Source organism: Heliangelus exortis, chromosome 1, assembly GCF_036169615.1.
Source record: "Heliangelus exortis chromosome 1, bHelExo1.hap1, whole genome shotgun sequence".
NCBI classification, from domain to species: domain Eukaryota; kingdom Metazoa; phylum Chordata; class Aves; order Apodiformes; family Trochilidae; genus Heliangelus; species Heliangelus exortis.
The window spans coordinates 121341943-121356125 of NC_092422.1; the positions used below are offsets into that span (position 1 = coordinate 121341943).

The following is a 14183-nucleotide window of genomic DNA, read 5'->3' on the forward strand; positions in this document are numbered from 1 at the left end:
TCTGTGAAGGAGGCTGATGTAGCCTGTTTCACTTCTGGAGTTCTGTTGCAGCAACACTGGCCTGAAGTGAATGTATACAAAGAACTAGCATATTGCAAGGGTACGATGTGAGGGTGGGATCCAAAATATGAACATCCTCCTCTGGGGACTTTTAACATAGAGCAAGGCCTGCAGATAAGATGTTCTCTGGGTGGGATCAGCAGTATTCATAGGAGGAGAGTTATGTTTGCAGTAGCTCATGGCAATGCTGGAAAGAACAGAGCCTTCATTGCTTATGTGAGCTTTCTTTATTTGCCTGGGCTATGAAGATCTATAACAGACTTGAAAATGGGGGCTGATGGCTACCGGTTAGACAGGGTCACCACACAATGCAGGACTGAGGCAAAAAGAGAAGGAACAGCAAGAAGCAGACAATAAATAAGAATATAACATTCCCCGGTATTCTGGCAGGTGTGAGGGCTACCTTTCCCCCGCTTATGCATAGATGAAACTTGAATTAAGAATTCCCCATTGGAAAATGTTCCAAATTTACGCTAGTTTTTTGTTTGAGGTTGCATGATTGATAGAAACCTCAAAAACAGTACATCTCTGAGGCTCTCTGCAGGGAGATAGAACAGCTGCACAGAGAAAGTAGGTAGCTTTAAACTGGGGACAGAGCTTAGTCCAGGATAGAGGTTTTGGAGGAGGGGTCCTCTGAAGGTTAGGTAACAAAGTGGCTAGAAGTGTTTGAAGGAAGATGCAGGGTGTCTGAACTGTACTGTAAAGTCCTGAGACATCATAAACAGTGTTTTGTAGGTCTTCAAGCCTGCACAAGGCTGGAAACTGCTGGGCCTGTTTAGAGGTGGAGAGAAGGGCTGGTGTGTGTGTTCCTGCTCCCCAGCTCCTCCTGGTCCCCAGCTCTCTGCTCCCCCTTCCCAACCTCTCCTTTCCCTTTCACTCTGGGAGACCCCTACAAGCAATCTGTGTCTAGAAAGAACTGGAAGTGGTAGGTAGGCGTTTGTTGTGTTCAGCTGACGATGCTGCTTGCATGGGCTCAGGCTGTGGGCCATGCTTCTGCTGCTTTTTCCCTCTCTGCTCCTGTCCTCAATTCCAAACCTTGAGGAAGCTGTCCCACGAGCCAGTGGCAACAGCCATCCCATCTGCTGTCACCCCCAGGCAGCTCACTCTGTTGTCATGGCCAGAAAGGATTCCTACAGGGAAAAGAAGAGAGGTCAGGAAAAGAAGCAGGGTCTGGGACAGATGAAGGAGTTGGCCATGCTGAGGACGTGCATCATAGGCTGTATTCCCACATCCCTGTGTTTTGTGCTGTATGTTCATGCACAATGTGTTACAATTAGTAGGCTGCCAGTAAGAACAAACATGCGTTCAACCACCATGCATGGGATTGACCAAAGAAAAATGTTCTTTGGAACAGAACATTCTTGGGGCTGGCTAGCTGAACCTTTGCACAACAAACCCTCATTTCATCATGTAGTGACAGTAGGACTAAGAAAGGATGGTGTCCTTGATAAGGCTGAGAAAAAGCTATGCTGTTGGTGGGCTGCATTATACATTTTCAGAGCCTAGCAGCTACATCTGAAAGAAAAATTATGCTTGGCTGTATTCTGTGTTTGAGTATCATCAGATATCCAAAGATGCTGGACAGAAGCCCAGGTCCATGTTCAGCTTGGTGCCTGGCCAAAAAGTGGCACTTAGAGTACTTGGAATTGGCAAAATGTCAGAGGTTTGTAGTAAGTGGGAAAGACTACTGGTTCTTGTGAGCAGTTTTAACTAATAGGAACCTTAATGCACTTTCCCCCTGTGAAACAAGGGTATGTAAAGTCTTGACTTTCTTAACATTAAAAAAAAAAATAGTTCTACACAAAGGAGAATTGCTCTAGTTACAGTGTGCTCCTTAGGTATGAGGAAGCTTTGTTGGGTTTTGGTCAGTGTAGAATGTGTCTCTTTTAGGCAAAATAAAGGCCAAATTCTTGCCTTGGTAGGGACAGAAGACCTTGCAGGGAATGAAAGAGGGGCCTCCGGGAGCCACTCACCCACACGCTCTGCTTTCAGGGTGTCCCAGATGTTGCAGTTGAAGTCATCGTATCCAGCGAGCAAGAGGCGCCCGCTGCGGGAGAAGGCGACTGATGTGATCCCACAGATGATGCTCTCATGGGAATACACCACGAGCTCCTGGTCTGCACGGAGGTCAAAGAGGCGGCAGGTGGCATCATCTGAGCCAGTGCAGATGGCTTCACCGTTAGGGAAGAACTGAGGAGAACAAACACCAGGTTTTAACCAGACTGTGCCTTACAGGATCCCTTAACTCCTCACCTCCCTGCTAATCATCAGGAAGTCACAGAGGTAGGAGAACCTAGGACAAGACACTGGATCATAAAAGCCGATTCTGCAGGGGGACTCTGATGCTTCTCCACCTCAGAGAGCTAAGGATGTAGGGGCTAGAGCTATTGCAAGGTGTCCTAGTGCTTGAGAAAGGATTATTGTCTCTCAAACTCCACCTGTTAGTTCAGAGCTTGAAAAGTGTCCACCCATTTTCTTCTCAATTGGGTCTAGCACAACAGATCTACGAGAGCTTTCTTCTGCCTGATCCTCATAACACAGCCTTCTTGTACACATTCCTTTTTCTGTGTCCCTTGCTATGAGAAGCTATGAAAAGCTCCACAGGAGCAGTATGTCAGAAAATCATACAGCTGGCAGGGTAGCCATAGGATGTGTGAGAAAACCTATACTCATTGAAGTCATTCAAGGATGGTTCAAACAGCAGATGTTGCAGGAATCTGGCAGGCTTGTCTGGTTTGCTACTTGGGATTTAACTGACATGTTTCTGGTCCTGCCACCTTTAGGGCTCTGTTTTGAAGAGACTACTTGCCCCCAAATGTCTGTGCTGGCTCCCGTGAGGATTTCATCTTCAGAAGACCTCCCCATGATCCCAAGTTTCCACCTCTGCTCACTGGAGCTGACTAAGACCCTCATCTAAGTTAGATTCTTCTACTGCCTCACTTACACCTTGCTCTGGGGGTCCTGGAGCATGCCTGAACCATGTTTTCCAACAGCTGCTAGGATCTGAGCTGTGCCAGCACTTGTGTTAGGGTGTTGAGCTCCCCAGACCACAGCATTCTGGCTGAGTTCAAGCAGTGCTTTGAGTCAGACCTAGATGCTTTGGTGACCTGGTGTCCATGTGTCATAGTGTGAGAATGAGAAACTAAAGCAGGAGGGCTTTCAGACTCTGAGGGGGTGTATCACAGGGGGGGTCTATTCCCTCCTATTCCCTGCCCATCCTCTCTCAAGGTCATGCAGACCATCAGCCTTCCTTGCCCTGTGCTCCTTTACCCCCAGCTCCCCATGTGCTCTTCAGAATCCACATCCATTGGGTACTGGGAAGAGCCATGGACCCCCTCCTGAGGTGGCCCTGCCGTAGGGGGCCCTTAGGTACCTATCCCTGCCAGCATTGAGACTGGGTTGTATATATATTTGTATGTATTTTCATACATTTGTATACTTTTTTGTTCTTCATACCCTGTGTTACAGCCTTTCCCCTGTCCTAGTAAATCTGTTTCAGATTTTTTATATTTCCAACTTTTAAGTCTTTCCTCTTTATTCCCCTTATATGTTCCCTTTGGGAAGGTGGAGGGCTATAGAGAGCAGGCAAAACCTCTGGTTTTTGGTTCACCCAAACTGCTAAGCTGGGACACTGTGGAAAGGCCCTCAAGCCCTCCCTGCTTCAGGCTGGATCATGGAGCCCAGGTCTCCCCACACAACTGTGACAGCTTCTTTCAACCTTGTCCCAAGAACTGGTCCACCCTCCATTCTCCCTGCTTCCCCACTGCTGTGCAGTCGGCATACATACAGAGATAGCGTTGATATCAGACTCGTGCCCTAAGAAGGTCTGACGGCAGTTGCCCTCCCGCACATCCCACAGTTTGGCAGTAGCATCACAAGCCCCAGAGATGAAGAGTTTGAAGTCTGGGGAGACGGCCAAGCTCATACAGTCTCCGGTATGACCCAGGAACACAGTCTTCTGCTGCCCAGTCTCAATGTCCCAGAGTGCGCTGTGGGAGAGGAGAGAACTTCTCAGAGCCAGTGCAGGCAGAGCAGATCTACAGCTGGTCTGAAGAGCTGTCCCACTAGCAAACAAAAGGAGGGAAGCCACGGGCCTGGATTCAGCATGAGAAAGTGGGTGAGAGCATTGCTGGAGTCAGCTGCTGCTGGTCATACCTTTGCCAAGCAGAATTAGACTAAGGCTGGGAGTGTGTGAGGTTCAACAGTATTCCCACAACTGCAACACTTGAAGGGAATATTGAAAGGAGGCAAGAGGGACCCACAGGCAAACAGCTGATAAAGGTCTGCTATATCCATGCTTGTAGGATGCACAGGCCATGTTCAATGGGATCCCACAGGCAGGCAAACAAGCCCCATTGATCTCTGATGGAAATGCCACATCCTAATTTGTCTTGGGGCAAGAGGTTCTCGCAAAGCAGCTATTGGGATAGGGTGAGGGTGAATAAAGACTCAGCACTGCTCAGGGTCACAGCACAGCAAGACCTGAGAGCCAGGAAGCAAAGAATCCAGGCACTGGCTTTGCAGGTGTCCTTTGCACAGTGGACAAGACTGAAGAAGTGGAGCGTGTATGTGGGCTTCACATAAAGTTATGATGGTTTCTGTCCTGGGGTAAACGATGCTGTGCTTTGCAAGAGCTGACAACATGGTTTCTACTGCTTCATCGATAGACCTGCACCAGTCAGAAAAAGAAGCACCTGTTCTGCCAAGGTGGGAAGATTAGACCTGGCTATCTCAGGTGCCCTGTGTGGCCTCCCTCTATAGAAGCAATTCATCCTTAGACAGTGGACTGCTGCAGAGCAAAAGGACTGCACTTTCTGATGTGCTTCGTGCCTCTAAGAGCCAGAGGTCATGTCACTAGGATGCAGAAAACACTCACCATGTTGTATCTCCAGAACTAGTCACAATATTATTGTCATCAAGAAATCGGCAGCAGGAGAGGTAACCTAGGAAGGGGGAACAGAAAAATATGAGAAATGGAGCAGGGCTAGAAAAGCGAGGTTTGGAAGCAGAAGGCACTTGGGCTGCAGGTGGGCAGCACAGACAGACAGACAGACAGACACACATACACACACACACCTGTATGAGCTGAGAGCTCCCTGCTCACTTTGACATTGCCTTCACGAGTCTTGAGGTTGTAGATGGAACACATGTTGTCAAGGCCTCCACAGGCCACAAAATTGCCTGAGGGGGCATAGGCACAGGTCATGACCCAGGAGGAACGTAAAGGGATGGCATGAACCTGGGAGGACAAGAAACCCTCTTGGTACTCTGGCAGCAGAGAGAGCAGGGCAAGGGCACTAACTCTGAGGGGACCCATTCCAGCATCCCAGCTTGCTGCAGCCATCTGACTCCTACCTTGTTAGTTGTGTATGTGTCCCACACAATCAGTTTCCCATCTTGTGAGGCACTGACCATAAGTCTGTGGAAGAGGAAGAAGATCATGTTAGTATCTCACTTCCCACCAGATCTTTCTTGCCCTTCACACCCGTGTGCTGCCCTGCAGCATCTCTCTCACTTGGAGTCTGTGGACCAGTGCATGGCGTAGATCTTTGCCAGGTGCCCGCGCAGGGTCCTTCGGGTCCGCATCTGGATACGGCCAACAACCTCCACTCCAGATACAATCTGAGGAAAGAGTTGGGGAGAGAGATATATTTAATCTTGGGCTGGCAGAAGCTTTACTGCTTCCCACATCTCTGCTTCCTAACTCTGCTTCCCAACTGGAGAGAGTTTCCCTTTGAGTGGAGCTAGCTGACTTCCCTCACACACACACTCACCTGCCCAGCCAGCCCTGTCCCTTACCTGAGCAAGTGTGGTGTCTGCACAGGCTTTCCGGGCATCCTGGAGAAGAGACAAGAGCAAACAAGACAGAAAAAGGCTGTGTGATGGAGGCAAGGGCATGTGAAATTCAGGGCCACATCCAAGAGCCTGGGGGCAGCTAGGAGTAGAAACCTGGTTTTGCTGGTTTTGGACTGTGGCTAGCACAGGGGGATCCTGGTCTGTGACCAGTCAAACATCAGAAAAGCAAGCCAAAAGCTAGTCAGTGTCCAGTTACCCATACTGGTCCCTTCCCATGGATCCTCCCACCTGGCACAATACCAGATGCCTCGCAGACAGAGGAGATTCCTGGGGACTCTCTTTGCTCCCCTGCAGACATGATGCTTGGCTTTCTCACCACTGTAGAGTCCCCTCCTCTCTCCCTTCTCCCCCAGCCTCTTTCCCCCACCGTGCTATGAAAATCTCCATCAGCACTTAAAGGGCTGTGTAGCACTTCATTGGGCTTCAAGGATGTAGGTGGAGAAAGCTCAAATCCAAATTGTGACTGAGGAGGGAAGCCTGGGAGCTTGGACACAGGGGGTAGAGAGCTCTCTCAGCAGTTTCATGACTGTTGCCAGCATTACCGCAATCTGCTTCTTCAGCTGCTCAGCCTCCTGCTTCATCTGTTCAATTTCCCCCATCCTCCTGACCTAGAGGTGGTTCCTCCACACAGGGCAGCCTTGATTCTGTGGAAAAAAATCAAAGGAGAAATGTGTGAGTTGGAAAAGGCACTAACATAACTGCTCAGTTATGTGAATGTAGGCATCTCTGTTAAGGGCTTAACAACCATTTCATGGATGAGTAATTGGTAATGTGGTGCTTTATCTGGTCAAAGTCCTTAGGACTTGAAAAGTTTGTACTGGGTCTGATCAAGGTCCATTTGGTCTTGTATTCTGCTCACCCTTATACTGTCAAGTGGAAGACCCCCAGAACCTCCTGCTGAAGTTCTGGCTGTACTTGGCCCCTTGCTTCTTTACTTATAACCTCCCCACCAAGGCCCCACCAAGTCCTGGGTTGCCTTCATTAGCTTGTCACTGATCATGGCCAACCTGTCCATTTCAGCTCCAGGAGGGGGAAAAAAAATGCGGATACCTAAGGGACAAAACAGAACCAGATATTGGTATTTCTTCTTCTTTCCTAGCCCCATCTTTTCAGTGATGCCCAAAGTTAGAGGTAGAATTACTGTATGTAAGTCCTTGATGGCCTTTCTTTTCTTCTATGTCCACACAATTTTTGTGCCTGTGTCAAAGTTTAACATCTTCAGTACCCCATGATGATAACTCCCACAGCATAGTGGCATGCTCTGCAAAGAAGTTCCTGGTTCTGTTAAGCTTGAACGGCACTAGTTCCAGTTGGTAGTCCCTAGTTTTTCAGTTGGAAGAATCAGGAAATAAGCAGTCTCTATTCACCTCAGCATTACTTTTTTTTTTTTTTTTTTTTTTTTTTTAATAGATCTTTGTCATATCCCTCTTCATCCATCTCTTCTTCAGACTGCAGAGCACACTTAGTCATTCCTCCTGTGTAAGATGTTACATCCTTTTATGTCTGTTGTTCTCTAAGCCCTTTTCAATTGTTTACAGTGTATAGGTGACATGTTTTAGAGAGGACAATGAACCAGAACTATAATCCATATTCAAGATACAAGTGCACCATACAGCACGCCTGTTTTGTTCTCTCTTGTTATGTGCACTCAGAACTTCACTTCTAGCATTTTCTAGTCTTATAGACAAATGTTATCTTTACTGTTTCAGTCTTTCTCTGGGCTATGTGTGGGTGTCCAGGTACACTCCAGGTGCTCTTTGTCATTAGAACCAACACTTCCCCAAGGTCAAAAAAAGCTCCAGCAACAACTGCAAAATTTCTCCTTCTAGTCCCTATGGGTCTCATGACCTCCACCCTCCTCTGGCCTGCTGCCTGGAAAACTGTTTCTTCCAGCAAAAAAGGGCTTTGGGTCCTTCCAGACCAGGCTGCTTTCTTGCCATAGACACAAGCACACGCAGATAGGTTCCAAGTTCTACCTCTCCTCACTGCTTCATAGAGCATTTTGAGTTTCCTTCCAGAATCCTTTCCCCTGAATGTCTCTCTTTCCTTTCATCCTCCAGGCAGGGTGAGTTTCTGCTTGGTTAGTGACTCCTGAGCTTGAGCATAGGAAAACCAGGGAGACACCATGGATGTCCAGAGCCTTTCAGTCTGGCTTCGGTTCTGGGGAAGGCTGTGGAATAGATAATCTTGAATGCCATCATGTGGCACATGCAGGATGAACCAGGAGATCAGGACCAGTCATCATGGGTTTATGAAAGGCAGGTTCTGCTTGGCAAACCTGATCTCTTCTGTGACAAGGTCACCTGCTTAGAGGATGAGGGAAAGACTGCAGATATCGTTTACCTGACTTTATAAAAGCCTTTGGAACCTGGCAGCTTATGGCTTAGACTGGGTAAAACATTGGCTGGATGATCAAGCCCAAAGAGCTGTGGTAAATGAGTTGGTGGCCAGTCTCAAGTAGTGTTCCCCAGGGCTCGGTACTGGGTCCAGTTCTGTTTATTATCTTTATCAGTGATCTGGACAAGGGGATCAAGTGCACCCTCACTAAGTTTGCCAATGAGACCACATTGGGTGGGAGTGTTGACTGTCCTGAGAGTAGGAAGGCTCTGCAGAGGGATCTGCACAGGTTGGATCAGTGGGCTGAGGTCAATTGTATGAGGTTCAACAAGGCCATGTGTCGGGCCCTGTGCTTGGGTCACAAAAGCCCCATGCACTTAGGGAAGCATGGCTGGAAAGCTGTCTGGTGGAAAGGGACGTGTGGGTGTTGGTCAATAACTGGCTGAACATGAGCCAGCAGTGTACCCAGGTGGCCAAGAAGGCCAACAGCTTGTATTAGAAATAGTGTGGCCAGCAAGAGAAGGGAAGTGATCGTGCCCCTGTACTCAGCACTGGTGAGACTGCACCTAAAATACTGTGTTCTATTTTTGGGTCCTCGCTACAGGAAGGGCATCAAGCTGCTGGAGTGTGTCCAAAGGAGGGCAATAAAAGTGGCGAAGGGTCTAAAGCACCCGAGGGAACTGGAGTTGTTTAGTTTGGAGAAAAGGAGGCTGGGGTCTCCACCTTACCACTCACTACAACTACCTGAAAGAAGCTTGTAGTGAGGTGGGTATTGGTCTCTTCTCCCAAGTTATCAGTGATAGATAGGATGAGATGAAATGGCCTCAAGCTGTCCCAAAGGAATTTTAAGCTGAACATTAGGCAAAATTTCTTCACCAAAAGTTTGTCAGACACTGGAACAAGATGGCCAGGGAAGTGGTGTAGTTACCATCCCTGAAGGCATTTAAAAGCTGTGCAGATGTGTACTCAGCGCTGGTGAGGCCACACCTCGAGTACTGTGTCCAGTTCTGGGCCCCTCAGTTCAGGAAGGATATTGAGGTCCTGGAGCAGGTCCAAAGGAGGGCAACTAGGCTGGTGAAGGGACTCGAGCACAGATCCCATGAGGAGAGGCTGAGGGAGCTGGGGCTGTTCAGCCTGGAGAAGAGGAGGCTCAGGGGAGACCTCATCACTCTCTACAACTCCCTGAAAGGAGGGTGTAGCCAGGGGGGGGTTGGTCTCTTTTCCCAGGCAACTCTCAGCAAGGCAAGAGGGCACAAGAGGTCTCAAGTTGTGCCGGGGGAGGTTTAGGTTTGATATTAGAAAGAATCTCTTTACGGAGAGGGTGATCAAACACTGGAATGGGCTGCCCTGGGAAGTAGTGGATTCTCCGTCCCTGGAGATACTTAAAAAGAGACTGGATGTGGCACTCAGTGCCATGGTCTGGTAACTGCAGCGGGAGTGGATCAAGGGTTGGACTTGATGATCTCTGAGGTCCCTTCCAACCCAGCCAATTCTATGATTCTATGGTTCAGCGGGGGACTTGGCAGTGCTAGCTTAATGCTTGGACTTCATGATCCTAAAGGTCTTTTCCAACAAAAATGATTCTGTGATTCTGTGACACAGGTTTTCCCCAGCTCCCTGGAGGCATGAGGTTAACCCAGAGAGAGACTGTTTCAGGCCATGCTTTGCAGACATAGAGTGGTACCCACTGCCTGCAAGCCTGAATGGAGCCACAGCACTTCTGCCTCTTTCCCTGCCCATGCACTGCATGTAGCTGCTGGTCTGGTCTGCTAGACACAGCACGAAGTGAATGAACAGGAGAGGGGCCTGAGACTGCACTGTCAGAGCACAGAGGCTGATGCCACAGTAGTGGCATGGGGCTGCCAGCCTCAGCTACACTGAAAGACAGGGACAGACCAGCACCTGAGCTCTGCCCTTTCTGCTGCTTTTTTCTTCTCACGCTTTGACCGAACAGTGATGAGGGAGCTCCTCCCAGCAAGGATGCAAAGATGCATAGTGACCTGGGTTGAGTCACACTGGCCTCAAAAACCCACCTGCATTTACTTCTCCTCCTTTGAGGAGGGGCTGGGCACCCCGCACCATCTCTCAGCTAACTCACAGACTGGGGAGATGCTGGGCCTTGCAGCTTTCAGTAGGAAGCTGTACATACTCCTTATCTCGTGGTGTTTGCCTCTCAGCTTCAATGCACAGTCCAATTCTGGAGACAGTGTCCAGCTCTAGTTGCTGCCTCCTAGCACACCAAGTAGCAAAACTGAACTTCCAGCCACCTTGCAGAGATCGGCCTTACCATTTTGATCAACTCCTTCCCCTTTCTCTATTTTACTAAGGACTGATCCTACATCTACATCAGCCTTGAGCGCTGGATTGCCTTTACCTGCTGGGCCACCTCTCTGACTCTCTCCTTCCAGTTTCCTCTGCTTAGTTCCTAAGTCCTTCAGACTGTCATTTCTGCCCTAATCTGTTTTTGTGGACTTCTGGTTTTGCCCACTCAGATCTGCACAGCGACGGGATCCTTGTTCTCCCTTCCAATTTCTGTCCTGAGAGAAGCTGGTTGCACACCTTCCCCTCAACAACCATTGGATGCTCAGTCTTCCTTATATCTCTCCTGCTCTTTCGCCATTCTCTTCCCTTCCCTGGGTGTTTCTTCTCAACTCTGGCACTACTAGAGGCATGTAGGTTCATGGTGCCTTCTCTATGAAGTTGCACACCCAGATAAGGGGCTTTCAGAGCTAGAAGGCAGATCAAAGGGCAGGGGCACAATATCGAGGACGGATAAAAAGGACTAAATATAGCGAAGGTGCAGCTCAGGTTCAGGACTCTGTCCAAACCCTTAAATCCCTTTGAGGGAACACTCTAAATAAAGTTGGGAATTGTTCTCATCCTCAGAAGGACAAGGAGCCACAGATGAGTGGTAATAATAGCTCCAGCTTTGCTTGTCCCCTCCACATATCAAATCCCAGTGCGATTTGCAGAGAGTGAGTTACCTGGGCCCCAGCAGAGCAAAGCTGCCTCCCAGGAAGCCCACAGGAGGTGTGTAAAAGAGAGCTCATCATGGTCATGCAAATTCAGGACCAAAAATGGGGGAAACAAATGGAGGAAGAATAGAGGAAAGGAGAATGGAGTTTGCAGTCTGGCCAAGGCAAAAATCTTGCTGTGACCATTGGAACCTATGGGATGCATGTTTCTTGCTGATCCACGGATCAGCTCATAATTGCTCATGGTAAATGCCCAACCTGGATTTAATGAAAGAGGCTTCTCAACAAGTAAGGGTGCATACTTAGTGCTTTCTGGAACTAAGGGCTCCTTCAGGTGAATGCTAAGCAGCAGAGGAAACTGAGTCCTTAGGTACTTTTGAAAAAGCAGTACCCCACTACCACCCCAGCGTTGCAAAGAGATACTGACAGGAGGACCTTGGCAACAGCACTAGTCCATGAAATTGTGCCTCCTGCAAGCATTATTGAGAATCATGACACAGCCAAATGGAGCCTTGAACTTAGTTAGGTTCATGCCAGTCTCCTGAGCTCTGCCTTGGCTGTGCTCATCCAGTTCATAGTTCTTGGCTTTTAAAACCATGGCCCATTTCTTCCACTCTCCAGCATAACTGTTCTTTCCCCTCCTGCCTTTTCTGGCAAACTTGCTGGAGGTGCCTGCTGTAGCACCCCTATATGTGGGCAACTATACCCATTCTGAGGCCTTGGGTGTTTGCTCATAGCAGACCAAATGCCTCTAATGTGGCACGAGGTGGGAGGGGTCTGGAATCATCCACCTTTTGCTGCCACACCATGACTTTATGAGGCATTTGCTATGTCCCTTGCATCGTGCCATGGGGGGACCCAGGCTGCACCCCAGGAGACTGTGCTGCTTAGCCACCTGCATAGGTCTCTGGAGGGGATGGGGGCACAAGTGATGGGTGTAAAGAAAGAGGTGAACCCCCCCCTATTTCCTATCCTCCAGGCAGCTTCCCGCACAGTGGGGAGGGAGTAGTCCCTCTGTGGGTTGCTGAAAATAGAAAAGGGAAAGGTGCAGGAAGGAGGACTGAGTATTAATAGGTAGCATCCCTGGGTCATTGTGTAATCCTTGGATAGCCTTGCATGCTCGCCCTGGTGACCCTGGGCTCCTTGTAGAGCCGGATACAGAGATGATCCCCCTCTTCTGTGATGGAGATCGAAGGCTGGGGTAAAATTACCCTGCTCTCCTCCTTGCTTTCTGAGGGCTCCTTCTTCACTCAGAAAAGTGGTTGGATGCAAAGAGGCGTGCACAGAGAGCCAGCTGCAAAGAGGTGTGTGCAGGGACATACTGAGAGTGCAGGACTGTGTACAAGCAGCAAGTGCCAGGTGTCTCTGAGGAGGCGTTACCCTCCTGTCCCAGTCTGGAAACGGGTGAGCTTTACCTGCCAAGGGGAGAACAAGCAGCCCCATCCCAGCACAAAACCCTTCGTCTTCGTAAAGATGTCTCAGTGCTAACCCCAATTTCTTCCCCACCATGGTTTTCCCTCCCACGTCCTCTAATGTGCTCAGAGCATATACAAGGGCTCCCCACAACATCACACCAAGAAACCCAGAGTCCCAAGTGCCAAGCTCACCAAAGTGACCTCAGGAATCTCAAGAAGGCAGCATCCTTACCGGGGTCTGTAGAGCGAGGTGGATTGTTGCAGTCCCTCCCTGGATGAGACCTTCACAGCCTGCCTCCTCCACTGCGAATGGCAGAAGCCCCTAGAGTGGTCTCCAGTCAGGCCAACCTGTCCACCCAGCGTGTCCCTCACTCCCTCTCTGCTCCTCAGCCTCTCCCGGGACTGATCTCCCCATGGGGAGCTGGAAGGCTGTGGACAGGAGGGGTAGGGGGAGGGCTGATTCCAGGAGCAGCGTCAGGCAAATTAAATCAGACACCAGAGACTTGGGGAAATCGGATTGGGACGTAATGCAAAGCAGGTGGATGGGGAGGGGTGAAAAGAGAGAGTAGCACACTGCTCCTGAGGGAAAGAAATCATCACAGGCAGATTTGACTCCCTCTGTTTGTATCAGCAACAAACTAATAAAGTGAAGATTAGCCAAAACAGGCTAGGATTATCAGCCACTGGGGCAAGCCTTGCTGCACCTCACAGACCACAGGAATTCCCATTTCTCAAGGGACAGTGTGCCACTTCTGTCCTGGGCAGGGCAGGAAGAGGGATGGTGCCACCCATGGCGGCTCTGCCAAGGGAAAACTCACGGCAGGGCCGGAGTCACACCCTCTCTGGGCATCAAACTGGACTCTGCGTGGGGAAAACAGAGCTGGGCACAGGGGGCAGGGGTGGCAAAAGATTTGGTGGCGTGCCTTTTGGCAGCCACTTTAGTGGGATGCTGCAAGGGGATTATCTTGGCCTCAATCTCTTTTAATCTCTCCCGCGGCTTTGGCCCAAGCCCGAGATAAATACCTTTTAACGGATCTCATCTGACGTCAGGAGGCCATCAGTCTAATCACCCAAGCCACCTTTGGGCAAAGCAAGTCAGAGAAGTGGACACTGACCCTTCACCCCCCCAACCTGCCTTGTGCAAAAACCATCCAGGCCCCCCATGCAAATCATTGGGATGGATATGCGAGTGCCAGGATGTGAGGGAATTTGAATGGCACACATCAAATTGTCTGTTTCCTGTGGCCCTGGGGAGGACGGGAGGCAAAAAGGGTTGCTGCTGCAGGTTTCCCAAGCTTGTGCGTTAAGGAATTGCTGGGAGTCAGATCGAGGAAAGACTTCCATTTCCATGGGGTGAGGGCCCTGGGCCAACAGGGGCCAGATCACCCACCCACTTTTTACACCACTGGCCCTGGCCCTACAGATTTCTTCTATCTGAACCATATCTGGGGTCACCACGCACAACTCTTATCAAGGCCTGTGTGTATCATGACCACAGACTGATCTCTGGCTCTCCTAATGCTTCCCAGGAAAAGGGTCA

General features: G+C 49.6%; 1 protein-coding gene across 1 annotated transcript; it reads right to left on the bottom strand.

The window, feature by feature from the left end:
• Positions 1 to 272: 272 nt before the first annotated feature.
• On the bottom strand, positions 273 to 13113 carry GNB3 (G protein subunit beta 3). The gene is made up of 10 exons (XM_071763502.1): positions 12876 to 13113; positions 6459 to 6560; positions 5860 to 5898; positions 5576 to 5682; positions 5416 to 5479; positions 5137 to 5299; positions 4937 to 5003; positions 3848 to 4049; positions 2034 to 2250; positions 273 to 1190 (listed from the first exon to the last, which is right to left on the bottom strand). The coding sequence occupies exons 2-10, from the start codon at positions 6513 to 6515 to the stop codon at positions 1084 to 1086; spliced, it is 1023 nt and encodes a 340-aa protein (XP_071619603.1). The 5' UTR covers positions 6516 to 6560; positions 12876 to 13113; the 3' UTR covers positions 273 to 1083.
• Positions 13114 to 14183: the final 1070 nt, after the last annotated feature.